This window comes from Monomorium pharaonis, chromosome 1, assembly GCF_013373865.1.
Source record: "Monomorium pharaonis isolate MP-MQ-018 chromosome 1, ASM1337386v2, whole genome shotgun sequence".
In the NCBI taxonomy this organism is placed as follows: Eukaryota; Metazoa; Arthropoda; class Insecta; order Hymenoptera; family Formicidae; genus Monomorium; species Monomorium pharaonis.
Window position 1 is genome coordinate 35,111,042 of NC_050467.1, and position 15,961 is coordinate 35,127,002.

The following is a 15,961-nucleotide window of genomic DNA, read 5'->3' on the forward strand; positions in this document are numbered from 1 at the left end:
TAATTTACGAGATATATCGAAAAACCGCAAAAATCGTCTCAACTTTGAAGGGTGATTTCACCCCTTCAAAACGTTTTTGGGCACCAACTAAAATTTTCTAAATTCATGTATTCACCCCCTCTACATTTATGCCAAGTTTTAAAATCTGAATTTTCGAGTTTACGAGGTTCCCTTGTTAGCTAAAATTAAGTCTAAAAGTGGAATTTATTCTATTCCAAGTGTAAGATTAGGGTTAAATAATTACAAAAAAATTGTTAATTTTTAAGATATCTTAAATCTGCTTGCGGAACTCGATTCAGAATTGTTTGTATTTGTTTGCAGTGTTTTTATTTTTATTTGTAGTTATCTTCAAAATTTCCATTTTTTACAATTTTTTAAATAATTATATTACGCGAACAACTACAAACGAAAGGAAAAGTACTACAAACTACAAAAGATTCTGAATCGAGCCTCGCAAGTGGATTTAAGATATTTTAAAGATTAACAATATTCATTTGTAGTGCAATTGTTTAAATAATTATTTCTCACGAACGGTGCAACTATAAACGAAAGAAAAATTACTATAAACAACTACAAACGATTTTGAATTGAATCCCGTAAGCGGATTTAAAGTATTTGTAAAATTAAGCATTTATTATTAATAAATTGTATAATTATATCTCGCGAACGATTCAATTACAAACAAAAGCAAAATCACTACACACACTTACAAACAATTCTGAATCGAGTCCCGCAAGCGGATTTAAGGCGATGCTGGACTGTCTCTCAAACTTGATCGGGGTCGATAATGTAGAGTCATTCGTGCACATCATTTAATGAGATTTCGTATATATTTCTTTTATAGATTTGAAAATTCTTTTCAAGAATTAAAGTACACATATTAACATCTATCTGTGAATTGGACTTTATATCGAGAACAAAAAAAAATTTTTATTGCTTTATTTATCGACTTTTTACGCGTATATAATTTTCGTTTCGCAATTTTGTCTCAATTAGGCACTAAAATCTAATTTTCGAAACTCGACACTGTTTTTTTTTATTGTCTAGTCTGTGAATACGAATTTCGTAAGTACAAACTATAGATTTTTTATATTAAGCAAACATTGTTATGATTTGATAGCAAATTAACAATTTTTTCCCATTTTTGGTAGAAACTACTCCACAGACTGGTAGCAATGCGTATTCTTTTATTCTGAAGAAGGATTTCCAAATCTATAAAAGAAATAAAAAGATATTGCAAAACAAAAATTACTATCTTTTTGTCGGTAAAACAGACAACTCCAGCATTCTCTTAACCCATTACTTTCCAAGCGGACATTTTATAGTTGATTGGTTTTCGGCTCAGAAAAGTGATGAGATCACATGAAAACTTAAAACAAAATATGCTCTTCTACGTGAGTAAAAAGAGTTGCTCTTTCAGATTCCGGGGTCAAAATTTCAAAATTTTTTATTGGAAATTAAATATGGCGACTCAAAGTTGATATAAATTTTTTCATCGACTATTGACTTTTTATAGTAGAAAACTTCGAAAAATTTTGTCCATGACTGTTGTAAACGATTAAAGTGACGGAGTTTGCCTCTTTAAAGTATAAATTATGATTATTAATTGATTTTTTAAGTAGTTCAAGTAGTTCAAGATGGTGGATGCAGTATGGCGTCTAAATACATGAAAATTATATTTTATTGTTATATATGTGAATGAGCAGTCATTTCTCACGTTTTCGAGGTCGCTGAGTACGAATCTTTGGTCAATTAGTCATTTTTCAAAATGGCGGATACAATATGGCGTCAGAATACACGAAAATTATCAAATCATTTGAGAATAAAAGTCCCGAATCGACGTAGATTGTGCAAAATTTGTTCAGTAAAAACTTCTTATTTCTATTTTGAATGCAAAAATCAGTTTTGCGAAAAATGTTTCCAGGATTTCCATGGAACTCATGAGAAAACCAGGAGAAATTCTCAACAAATTTGTAAATCAGGGCGGGAGTGTAGAAAACGTACATACATTTTTTGTAATATTTGCCAAAAAAGCATATGCAATGAATGTTTTGAAGATTTCCATAATTCATTACATAATTAAAGCTACTCTTCCTCAAACATTTTAAAATACCTCAGAAGCATATAAAATGAGTACCCTCACACATAGTTCGCAAATGGCCTTTTTCATGGTCAACATGATGCGCTAAGTCCGACCAGCAACCTTCTCGCGGTGCGCATTGGATAATGCTGATGCTGGCGGTACTTTCGTCTATTTTGAGTAGCTAGGGAGTAGACTCTCTCACCTTGGGCGCTAATCTTGTTCTCAGCGATTTCACAAATATCTTCAAAACATTCATTGCATATGCTTTTTTGGCAAATATTACAAAAAATGTATGTACGTTTTCTACACTTCCGCCCTGATTTACAATATATAAAATGAGTACTCGGACGCATAGTTTTTAATAAAGAATTTCGTGGCATGTAGACATCATACTGTATTCGTCATTTTGAAAAATGACTAATTGATCAAAGATTTGTACTCAGCGACCTTGGAAACGTAAGAAATGACTACTCACACACATATATCACAATAAAATATGATTTCTATGTATTTGGACGCTATAATGCATCCACCATCTTGAACTACTTGAACTACTTAAAAAATCAATTAATAATCATAGTTTATACTTTAAAGAGGCAAACTCCGCCAATTCAATTGTTTACAACAGTCATGGACAAAATTTTTCGAAATTTTCTACTATAAAAAGTCAATAGTCGATGAAAAAATTTATATCAACTTTGAGCCGCCATATTTAATTTCTAGTATAAAATTTTGAAAATTTGACCCCGGAATCTGAAAGAGCAACTCTTTTTACGTAGAAGAGCATATTTTGTTTTAGGTTTTCATGTGATCTCATCACTTTTCTAAGCCGAAAACCAATCGACTATAAAATGTCCGCTTGGGAAGTAATGGGTTAAGATACCTTAAAAATTAACCATATTTACCTATAGTGCGATTGTTTAAATAATTATTTAAACAACGGTGCAACTACAAACGAAAGTAAAAGCATTACAAACAACTAAAAACGATTTTGAATTAAACCCTGCAAACGAATTTGAGATATCTTGAAAATTAAAAGAATTTTTTGGTAATTATCTAAATAATTATATTTCGTAAATGACGCAACTAAAAACGGAAATAATTGTACTACAATCTACTAAAAATAGTTTTTTATAAGAAACAATCGTTAAAATTAATTGATTTTAAAGTTGATGGATGACATTTTTTTAAATCTCCATTTTTTTTCTGCGCTACTACAAACAAAATTAATATTACTACATTTAACTACATACGAAAATCTTTCGAAAACATTTTAAAAAAAGATCATTGCATATTAAATGCCAAGTTTACAAAGCCCGTGTAGAATTAATGAATTAAAAATGTATATAAAATAATAGAAATATTAGCATCAATTATCCAGTTATGACTGATAAGAATTCTTCCTGAATTAGTTCATTAAATTAAAATAAAATTTAAAAAGTTAAATTTTTTAAAATTTAATTTCTGTTTATACTGTTTTAGTATTTACTAGCTTACCATTAAAGAGATAACACCACTCTTGAGGCCCTAAAATGATTACCTAATTTTGGGAATTTTTTATGAGTAAATGAATAGCTTTATTGAAAAAACAAATATAAACCATTTTATTATACACAAGTTATTAAAAAAAATTTTATTTATTTATAATTGTTTAAAATGACGCCATACTGCCACACTTCGGCAAACACGTTTTCTAATTTGCGTGCAACGCTATTCTTACAATTTTTGTCTGATTGACTTAAAATTTTAACATGATCTTTTTTTATTTATTACACAACGTACATAGGATTTTTTGTGAATCATTAAAAATTCTTTTTGCAATAATTTGTTTATTTAATTTTTGACCATAAAAATGTACTTTTTTCTAAAAATGGTTGTCATTTTTAGAAAAATATTATTTAAAACAGCTACATACTTTGTAACTTCAATCAATGTAGAAAATGAGTTTTTGAATTTTTATCTTAGAGTAAACAATCGTAGAGAAATTTTGCACGCAAAATGTTTTGAAAAAAGTGTGTTTGCGGGAGTGTGCCAGTACGTCGCCATTTTAAACAATTATAAATAAATAAAAATTGTTTAAGTTTAATATGTTTATATTTAATAAAAAAGTTTATATTTATATTTATGTTTATTTTTTTTTCAATGAAGCTATTTGTTCATAAAAAATTCTCGAATTTAGGTAATTATTTAAGGTTTGGCTCAAGAATAGTGTTACCCCTTAACTCTAAACATTTTTTTATCCTGTAGTTTAAAAGTTTATTTAAAAAAGTAATTAACATCAATACAAAGAAATATAAAAGAGTTACAGAAGTCAGCGCGGTACTTTTTGCGCTAATTAATATAAAAACAAATGTAATGTGTGAAATTACGATTACATAATAAGTTAAACAAATATTTTGGCTTGTTTTTAAGATATACATTACTAAAAAAAATAGGGAACACTTTTTGTATACCGAAAATTTAGGCTATTTTTAAACCGCTGGAACTCAGCAAAAAATCATCGTAGAAACAAAATTCAAAAAGCGTTTTAAAGCTTGAAACTTCTTTTAAACGCTTTTTGGCGATTTTAGTTATCTTTCTTTTCAACAGCGTGGCACAATGATAAAGCTTGACCCGTTAAAATGAAAATTTTTTATGCGAATTTGCTGCGCTGCATCTCGCGTGAAAAAAATCATAGAGTATTTTTGTTACTTGCATCTTAGAGCGGAATCTTTTCCCTTTATTTTGAGTGGTTGTTCATTGCTGTACGATTTTTTTTGACCGAGTTATTGAGATTTTAAGAAAAATTTTGAAATTTTTTTTTTATCGATTTGTAAAATCTGTTAAATTTTTTCTTCTCTATTCTATTTCATCTCTCCTTTTCTCTGCCTATTGTTTTTCCTCTCTTCCCAGTTTTCTAGATTCATCCTCCCTTCCGTTTTTTTATCCCCTTCTATCTCCATCTCCACATTTTCTAGAAATTGTTTCCTTTCTTTCTCCCAATCCGACAACCTTTTGTTTCTTTCCACTCTTTCGTTTATTTCCAGCATGCACTTTTGTGCCAGGGCTCTTTTTTCCTTCTATCAATCGTTCCTTAAATCCCAAAGCTTTTCTTCCAATTCTGCTCTTCCCGCATTTTCTCCCTTTGCAGGTCCTCCTTCACTAGATATCCTGATGTTTTTCTTTTTACGCCCAAAAGCCATCTTAAGTATCTTTCCTGCATTCTCTCCACCTTCTGTTTTTTTACTCCCAAATCTCTACTCCATATCCCGCCACCGTTCATACCAATTTGTCGAATAATCAGATTCTTTTTGCCCAGTCCTTACCAAATCTTCTCTTTCCTATTTCTCATATCTGATTCGTTACTGCCGCTGTCTCCACTCTCTTTTTTACCTGTGCTTCCTGACTCCCGTTTCTTTAAATTTGTTTAGTGTATATAAGTTTTTTGTACTGGTTAGGTGGTTTAATATTAAGTTATTTAGCTATCGGTAATTTTTTTTGGCTAGAGCAAAAAAATTTTGTAGCAAAAAATAATTACCAAATAATTCCGATGTAGAAGTTGATGTTTTCTAATGATATGGCTCAGCCGGCTTAATATACCTTTGATTTTAAGCCATATTTACTGACAATTTTTTATAATGTGGAAATATCTTACTAATGTAAATATGTAACTAGGTTGCGTTCGGAAACATCATTTGAGTGTATGTATCATTTTATCCTGTTAATTTGTTTCGTTATTTATCGAATGTGAAGTAAGGATAAAATGATACCCGAGAGTACTCAGGTGATGTTTCCGAACGCAATCTAATTACCTATTTATATTAGTACGATATTTTATGTACTTCATGAAACTATTTGCTACTGTCCATTGATTCAGTAGCTGGATGGAAGACTTAAGTTTCAACAAGAGTTCACAAGGTTCCACAATGTTGAATAAAAATAATATAAAACAATAGTGAATGTCATTAAAATGTAACATGATTAATAAGCAATAATTATAAAGTCAAAAAAGATAATATTTTAACAAAACTGACCTGGAACTTTTTCCATCCAATTATTGAATCGATGGACAGTAGCGAACAGTTTCAGGGACTACGTAAATTATTCACGCTACTAGGATATTTCCACATTGTAAAAAATTGTCACTGAAGCTAGCTTAAAACAAGTTTGTTTATTTTATTATGCGATTGTAATTTCATGCATTATGTTTATTTTATTAATTTTTGAAATTACACTGTACATCATGTGGCTCTAAAATTCATTGGTGGAAATTTGTACTTACTGATCTAAATATAACGGATAGCTGACGCACCAATTTCACTGAAGTCAACAGAAGATCACATTCATCTATACTCATAAACTGACGCATACACATAAACATACATATACACATACTCATACATAAAAAGTAAAAGTTCAAATTTTATTTTAAAAAATCAGCCTTTTCAGGGCTACATACAAAATCCGATCATCATTCTCCATGTGGTGCAGATCGGGTCACTTTGATGACGGCGGTATGATTGAGTTAAATACGAATAAAATTAATGTGCAATATCATATTGATACTCAAAATTCATGATATTCAAAAAATACCGTATTTATTCGCTAAAATGCAGTGCAAATTTCAAACTAGCGTGCAATCAACAAAAAACATCGTATCGACATGTTTTTTTTTTGAAATTGCTTAGAAAAGAATGAACTTTCAGAATCCGAATTAATATTAGCAAGATTTTAACGAGAAACTTATGCAAAATGCTAAACTTTTACTTTTTTCAATTAAAAAACACATGTTTGGTTTTCATGCGATACAAAAGGTTCGCACTTAACAAATCAAACTTTCGCGTAGGGATTCTCAAAGTAGAGTCTTTGCCCTTTAATTAAAAAAAAAGTACATGTAATTTGGATGATTTTTCGCAAAGTTGCATCACTTTGAATATTGCCTAAAAATCGGTCAAAAATTTTGTTTCGTTTTTTTGTGTGCCAGTGTACATTAATTTATAATATATTAATTTTTTTATTATATTATACAATATTTATAATCTGTGTGACACACAATGCTGCAGTGTGATTTATTTTAAAAAGTTATTTATTTTTTAGCAGACCGTTCCGTGTTACCAGACAAAGTTCACGCCATTGAAGAAACAATCTAAGCAATCCAAAACTCTTTCTGATAATATCAAGAAATTTTTAGCTCGGAAGGAGGAAGAAGAGAAGCAGAAAGCTTTAGAAGAAAAAAGGAAAAAAGAGGTGAGGTTGAAAACAATCTAATAAAAAATAATCGTGAATTAGTATATGTAAATAATTTATAATAGGAGAATTTAGATCTTTATATGAACATAACTAATTAACTCTTTAAGGACCGAGCCAAATTTATGAAATGACCCAAAGGATCTAAAATGAATATGTATCGGATTCTATTAAAAATTCATATGTGGATGTTTTCGAGGGTGCTAATTACGAATTTCATGTAAAAATTGCGGAATTCAAAATGGTGGATCTTATGTACTATATGGCGAGTTGATCGCGATAATATTTGTATTAAGAAAAATATCAGCTAGTAAGAAAAAATACTGCTTAGCTGTCCGGGTCATAGTACGGCCCAATGTATTAAATATTGGCTGTCACCTGCTGGCTAAATCCTATTGGCAATTTCCTACAAAATAGTTGAACTATTTATGTAGGGGGTGCATCTTGGAGACCAAAGTTACAAATAATTAATTAAATCTTTCAATTAATTACATTGAAATTGAAGAATTAAAAGTTAATTTTAAATTAAATTGCATTTAATTGAGAATTAAAATTTAATTTTCAATTACAACAAAATTTAATTAAAAATTAAAATTTAATTATTAATTACAAAAAAATTTAATTGAAAATTAAAATCTTTTAATTTTTTTATTTTAAATTTATTTAATTAAAAATTAAAATTTAATTCTTAATTAAATCTTATTTAAATAAGAATTAAAATTTAATTTTTAATTATAGCAAAATTCAATTTAGAATTAAGATTTAATTCCCATTTAAATTTTATTTAAGAATTAAAATTTAATTTTTAACAAAATTTAATTTAATATTACAATTCAAGTCTCAATTAAATTTTATTTAATTAAGAAGTAAAATTTAATTTTCAATTAAATTTTATTTAAGAATTAAAATTTAATTTTTGATTACAACAAATTTAATTAAGAATTAAAATTTAATAGAATAGAATAGAAGTTTATTCTGGTTTTTCTTTCGGGGTTACCAGGGTGTTTTAAAGGGTTTACCAAACCTCTTGCACTTCTTATCCTTACATTCTTACTCCTCTACATATCAGCCGTACATATAAAAATATAAAATATATAAAATATATAATATATAATACAATACAGGAAACGAAATATACAATAACAAGACAATCACAATTGTAAACGAAGCGGAAGTCCACCTGTCCCCCAACTTCTTCCCTATCATTGTCTTATTTAAATATCTTACATGTCTAATCCCTTCCTACCGACCTGGCCATTGTGCAGTCTTACAGATTTATACCCCTCCTCCCCTCCACGGCTCTTCTACACCTCTTTTTCCTTCTCCCCCTTTCTTATCCTTCTCTTCCCTCTTCTCCATTTCCCCCATCTCCTCCCGATTCCTCCTCCAAACGCCCTTACTGCCGCTTCCCAGTTAATTCCTCTCTGCTCCCCTCTCATTCCATCTGACTGTCCCCTCCCGAACTCCAATTCTTCTGCCTCCTACCGTCATTCTCTGCCTCCTCTTCTACCTTCTGTCTCTCCTCTCTCCAGTTTCCGTTTTTTATTATCACCTCCTTTTAACTCCTTCTACCTATAACCAAAAACAACTCTTATTTTCCTTCTTGCAATCTGCCTATCCTTCTCTTCTCCCTCCTCCTCCCTGTCACTTTCTCCCTCTTCCTTGCCGTCTCTTCCTGTCTTCCTCCTCTCTTCTAATTCAGCATTTCCTCTCTCATCCTTTGCCTCTTCTACCCTCTCCGCTCTCTCCTCCATCCTCTTCTTCTCCTCCTTGTCTCTACTCTCTCCCCACCACCAGTCTCCATCGTCCCTCCACTCCGCTCTCTCTCTTCTCCGACCTTCTTTGCTCCTTGTTCCCTTTCCGCCTCTTCTCCCGCTTGTCGCCATCCGACCTTTTTCTTCTTTTTCTTCCTTTCTGCTTCCTCTTCATTCTCCCTGGCCGCTTCTCCATATCTTACTTCCCCTTTTTTCTTCCTCGTCTGGATCTCAGTCCTCTTCTTCCGTCTCCCACCTCTCCAGCCTCGCCTCCAGACTTCTAAATCTTTTCCTAACCTCTTTCAATTCTTTTGACATTTTCACTGTTTTCTTAATTCTCTTCCATCCTCCTCTCTACCGCACTTTCTTCTCTCACTCTGTCCTCTTCCGTCTTCTTCATTATCCCGTTCTCTTCTCCTCCTCATTATTAAATTTCATCTCTGCTTCTATTTTCACCTCATCTGCTTTCTCTCACTCTGCTATTACTGTCTCTGCGTCGGCTATCTTCTCCTTTCGACGGACCACATGCTGTGCGAATCTGCGTTCCCAAAGCACGCTACCGTCTGCCGCCTCACTCCTGCCAACCCATTTTCCACCATCTTCTCCATCCGCGCCATCTCTCATCTCCTCGTCATCTTCCTTGTTTCCGTCTTCCTCTCCTGCCAACCGACTTTTCCTTTCTTCTCAACGCCCTTTCACTGTCCTCTTCTTCTCTACGGCTGCTTCATTCCACATTCGTTTCTCTCATCTCCAAAACTCCACCACAATATCTTTTCATATCTTTCCTTTATTGCCTCTTGCTTCCCTCCAATCGCCCGACCACTACTCGTCCTCTTTTACCCGGATTTCCACTTTCCTACTCTCCCTCTCACCTCCATTATTACTTCACTATTCCTTACTTCGGAGCTTCCAAATTCACGCCCGTTCTTACCGACGCCATTTCTCTCCCTCGAATTAAAATTTAATATTTAATTAAAATAAATATAATTGAGAATTAAATCTTAATTTTAAATTACAATAAATTTAATTGAGAATTTAAAATTTAATTGTCAACTGAAATAAATTTAATTGATCATTAAAATGTAATTTTTTAATTAAATAAAATTAACCCATTTTTTTGCAACATTTATTTTTACTAAACTTAATGATTTTTTACTAACAAAACTAAATAAATCGTTAAAAGGGAAGCAATTTTTTTTCTGGTCAAAAGTAAGTACAGTGGTGCGTCGCGGGACGGTTATGTCAGTATTTCTACCATTTAACCTAATATTGACAATAATAACATTGATGAAAAAACTTTACCACTTTAAGTGCGTTACACAAATATATCATCAGCTAGCCGAAACATGTAGAAAAGGCTGTTGACCTTTTTTACACTTGGAAATGAAAAATCCGTGAGGGTACCATTTAGATACCGTCATTGGCTATTCGGAAAAGAAAATTATAATCTAATTCTTTGTCTGATTTAATTACATTGAAAATTAAAATTTAATTCCTTGAAAGATATAATTTTATTAAGAGTCAGAATTTAATTATCAACTGAATTTTATTTAACTAAGAATTATACTTTAATGATCAATTATTTCAGCTGAGAATTAAATTATAATTTTTAATAAAATTTATTGTAATTGAGAATTAAGTTTTAATTCTCAATTATTTTTATTTTAATTAAAAATTAAAATTTAATTCTCAAGTTTAATTCTTAATTATATCTAATTTAATTAAAAATTAAATTTTAATTCTCAATTAAATTTTGTCGTAATTGAAAATTAAATTTTAATTCTGTAAAATTTTGTTGTAATTAAAAATTAAATTTTAATTCTTAAATAAATTTTAATTGAGAATTGAATTTTAATTCTTAATTAAATGAAATTTAATAGCGAATTAAATTTTAATTCTTAATTAAATATTGTTCTAATTAAAAATTAAATTTTAATTCTCCATAAATTTTGTTGTAATTGAAAATTAAATTTTAATTATGTAAAATTTTGTTGTAATTAAAAATTAAATTTTAATTCTTAAATAAATTTTAATTGAGAATTGAATTTTAATTCTTCATTAAATGAAATTTAATAGCGAATTAAATTTTAATTCTTAATTAAATATTGTTCTAATTTAAAATAAAATTTTAATTCTTAATTAAATTTTGTTGTAATTAAAAATTAAATTTTATTGTCAATTAAAATAAATTTAATTAAAAAATTTTAATTTAATTATTAATTATTAATAGATAATTAAATTAGTTTGTAACTCTGCCGGAGACGTACATTTTTAATAAGTGTACTAGCAAATGTTAAAGATGAAAACATTTCAGCATGTTTATTATTGTAAATTCTCTTTAAAAATTATCAACGTAAAGATATAGTTTGCGGTTTTTTTAAAAATAATTTTTATGTCGCGATATTGGATCAGTCATTTTAAATTTTGAAATCTTGATATCACTAGTACAAAAAACATTGGAAATGGTTATTTTCAGATTTTTTGGGCCTCAAAATGGTTATATGCTTCATGGCAAAAATTAATGGAAAATTGAAAAAAGATTATTTTTTGAACTACCGTATTTTGTTTAGGATGTTAAAAATTGAAAAACTGACTGTGTTCAGCGAGCTTTAAAACATCTGAAAAAACCCTTGTTCGTTATTTGGAGTGTGACTAAACTTGAGCGAGTGGCCTTCATTTGGACACAGTGCAAATGGACACAAAATAATGTACACTGTACATTTCTACACCGTAAACTTGTACACCGCAAGGTGTACACTGTGAAGTTGTACACCGCAAAGTTGTACACTGTAAAGTTGTACACCGTAACCGTGACCGTACACACACTCACACACACGCACGCACGCACGCACGCACGCACGCGCACACACACACACGCACGCACGCACGCACGCACGCACGCACGCACGCACGCACGCACGCACGCACGCACGCACGCACGCACGCACGCACGCACGCACGCACGCACGCTCACACACACACCGAAAGCCCTTCTCCCGCACCCACCCTGTCGGTAGGGATGTCCTAAACAGAAGGGTATAGAAATGTACGGTGTATAACTTTACGGTGTACAACTTTGCGGTGTACAAAATTCTTGTGTTCAAATAAACCGTGTCCATCCGTGTACATTAGTTTGTGTCCATTTGCAACGTGTCCATCTGCACTGTGTCCAAGTGAGCTACTCCCACTTGAGCATAATAAAATGTTTCATGGCAAAAATTTGCCTTTTTCTGGTTTTTTAGGTCAAGTCCTAAATGACAAAGATCTTTGTCATAGGTTCTTAAGGGATTAAAGAATAGTCTCAACCTCGTGGTACGCATTGCGAATGTGAATTGGATTTAAATTTTAAATCATTAAATATGGACTCTTTGTACTACAAATTAACAATTTACTGTCTACAAATTCAATTTTCTATTTGCTTGTCGTATATAATTATGTTTATGCTACAGAGGATGTTAAAAAGATAAAGGCCATTTTTGGTCTGCTAGTGTAACGTGAAAATGTATTAGAGGATTATTATTTAAGAAAGGAAAGTGACATTTATTTTATCCTGAAGAACATAATAACAATCATTTAACGTAATAACAATAATTTTATACAACCTTAACACATCATCAACATTCAATAATTATTTGTGACATATGTTTATGCAATAGCTATTTTAATTTGATACTATAAAATATATGAAATTACATCACAACAAAATTATTTTTTAAATAAGAACAAAAAGTTCTTTTTTTTTAATATAAAAATGATAGGAGAAAATATGTAAAAATTTGGAATAAATATTTATATAGACTAGAAAATTTGTATTTTATATTATTACTTTTTTATATTAAAAAGTTATATTTAATAGTTGTATTTAATGATTCTGTAATATAGTGTTTCAAAATTTTTTGCATAATCAAATACGTTATAGTGCAATTCTTGAAAAATTATATGCAACAAAATTTAAAATTAAGAAAAAAAAAAGAATTTAAAGCGAATAAAAGGATAATAGTGAAGCAAAAATTTAGCGTGTGCATTTTTTTATTATTGTATTATACTTAATTTTATTATTGTATTGTATTATACTAAAAATTTTTGTATTTGGTTTATTTGTATTTGTATCTTGCTTTTACCGTCGCTCGAAAACAGTATTTTATTTACAAGGCCTTTAATAAATTATATGCTTATGGAGTGGAGGCATTTAAGAACTCCTTATTCTTGCAATTACATAACTGTATTTTGCCCATCATCCTGTAACGTTGCTACACCGATCTTTTTAATGTCCTTATTTCTTATCATAAGAAATACGAATGTGTTTGACATATATCTGCTTAAATCTTAAACAGTTAAAATTTCTATTGTATAGTTTATTACTAGTAATTGCAATTTACTTGCGGAGTATTATAATATTTAACATATTACGCATATTGATAACAGGTTATATTAAACAATTTTACTGAAAATGGAAATATATATTAAATACATTTCTTATAACAAAAGGTGCGTTAAAAAGATTGGTGTAACAATGGACTTTACAGACACAGGATGATAGGCTATATATAACTAACAATATTGCAAAATACTCTTTGGCGCCTTGGGCAGGTCAAGATTTAGACAGCTTTAACATCTTTTTTGTATTTATTCTTTATCTCGTTCTACGAAATAAGAAAGCGTTTTAGTTTCTAAGCTAGGTTTAAATTACATTTATTATTATTATTTTTTTTTTTTTCAGAATCTTTTGGCCTTACGAGACCAGAAGACACAGAATCGGATAAATAAACACTTAAAAGTGTGTAAAGCGGCGAACAAGTCGGTGATTGAGGATGCCATTGATAGTGAAAACACGGCTATTACTATTGCAGGTAATATTATATATAACTTTACATAAGAGTAACTTTGAAAACAAATTGTAGTTTGTCCTTAACATCTTTGAATCAATTTTGAAACGTGATTTTTTTCCTTATCAAAATTTTGTTCTAAGTTTAAGTTTTTTTTTTATAAGAAGAAATAGTTGGTGAATCACGAGATGCTGTTACGTCGTAATCTTGATGATAATTTTCTTATTTTTGAATTAATGCATTTAAGCACTTTACTCAAGGAATGGAGTTGTGCAAATTTAAGATTACTCGAGAGAGGAAGAATTGGATAATGGTTTGGAAGAATTATTGGAAATTCGGTTTTGAAAAGGTTGTGAAGTTTATACGCAAATTTGCATCGATATGCTAAGGATGATTTTATAATTAGGAAATGTGAATTAATTTATATTTTATTGAGTTTGTACGCGGGTTTGGATATTATACTTGATTGCTTATATTTTAATAATTGCTCCAATTATTGGAATAAAAGAAAAATATTTTAATTTGAATTAACCCATTAACGCCCAAATGGTTATTTTATTTTCTTTGTGTTTAACGTCAGTTTTTAAGCATAAAATAGTAGAATATTTTAATAAGAATACAATTTCTTATTGAGGTAATGGTAAAATTTTTTGGTAAGAATACAATAGGTTTTGGGATTGTTTTTCAAGATGCCGTTGTCGGAATTTTATTTTGTTAACAAGAAAATCTAATATGGCGCCTCGAACGGAAAAACTACTGAAAAAAATTAGTATTTTTTAATGAAAAACATTAATTTTACGTTTGAAAACGTTTTTGTGATACTTCCAGAAGTGCTTAATTGGTGGCCTTAATAATAAATTTGTACTTCAAGAATGTGCATTCAAAATTTTTTAATTTATTATGGCCGATTTAAAATGGCGACTGAAGTATCAAACACCTCAAAATTTTAACTTTTTATTATTTCATAGAATTCAAGTAAATAATTATTTTTAATTCTCGAAGTAATGTATATCATGTCTCTTCAGTAGTATTTGATCATATCTAAAAATCTCAAAATGGCAGATCTAATATGGCGACCAAAATTTAATATTAAAATATCTTGATTTTTGGACATCTCCAATGAAAGCTGAGATATTAATTTTTCAAATTACGCGAATGAGAGCGCGCTCTGCGCACCGAGGGAAGGACTCGAGCCGCTCGAGCCATAGCACGGCCCACTGTGTCAAGCATTGGCTGCCGGCGGCGAGGGGGAAGGAGGAGAACCGCGGCGAGACACAGGTAGCGGCGCGCTTCTCCTTCCTCCCCCTCCCTCCGCCACCGGCAGCCAATGCTTGACATGGTGGGCCGTGCTATGGCTCTAGCGGCTCGAGTCCTTCCCTCGGCACGCGTGTGCTCTCATTCGCGTAATTTGAAAAATTAATATCTCGACTATCATTGGAAATAATCAACAACTGTGGTAGGCTTTTATGTCCACCTTGATCTTGTCTATCTTCCCATGAAGACTTTCATACCACATATGAGACACCCGTATATACATGTGTATATATGTATACAGAATGCGAAACCAATATTTTATATATATATATATATATTCCATTTTTATGGTCACCATATTAGTTTTGTATTCTGTATATACTGTCCCTTGCGGGAAAGCCGCGACAAGAAAAAAAAAACTAACAAGGAAATTTCGCGAACCCGAAAATTCTGATTTTAATAAAACTTGGCATAAATGTAGATAGGGTAAATACATAAATTTAGAAATTTTTGCTTGAGCTTATAAACGGTTTAAAGGGTTGAAACCACCCTTTAAAAGTTGGGGGTTTTTGTCTTTTTTCGATGTATCTTGTAAACTAAACAAAATATCAAAAGATGTTTTATACATAAGTTTTACAGCATAAATACTTCTGTTTAACTATGCTATTTATTTTTTAAAGAAAATTTTTTTTGAAAAAAAAAATTTTTTTTTTAATAAATAGCATAGTTAAATATAGATATTTATACTGTAAAACTTTTGTATAAAACATCTTTTGATATCTTGTTTGATTTATGAAATATATCGAGAAAAAGCAAAA

General features: G+C 30.4%; 1 protein-coding gene across 1 annotated transcript in view; it reads left to right on the forward strand.

Annotated features, from left to right (window-relative positions):
* LOC105839215 (protein SPT2 homolog) overlaps positions 1-15,961 on the forward strand; it is a 51,656-nt gene that overhangs the window by 9,172 nt on the left and 26,523 nt on the right. Inside the window, 2 exon segments of the mRNA XM_036284153.1 lie at positions 7,160-7,309; positions 13,784-13,913. Of these exon segments, the coding sequence (XP_036140046.1) occupies positions 7,160-7,309; positions 13,784-13,913 (280 nt within the window).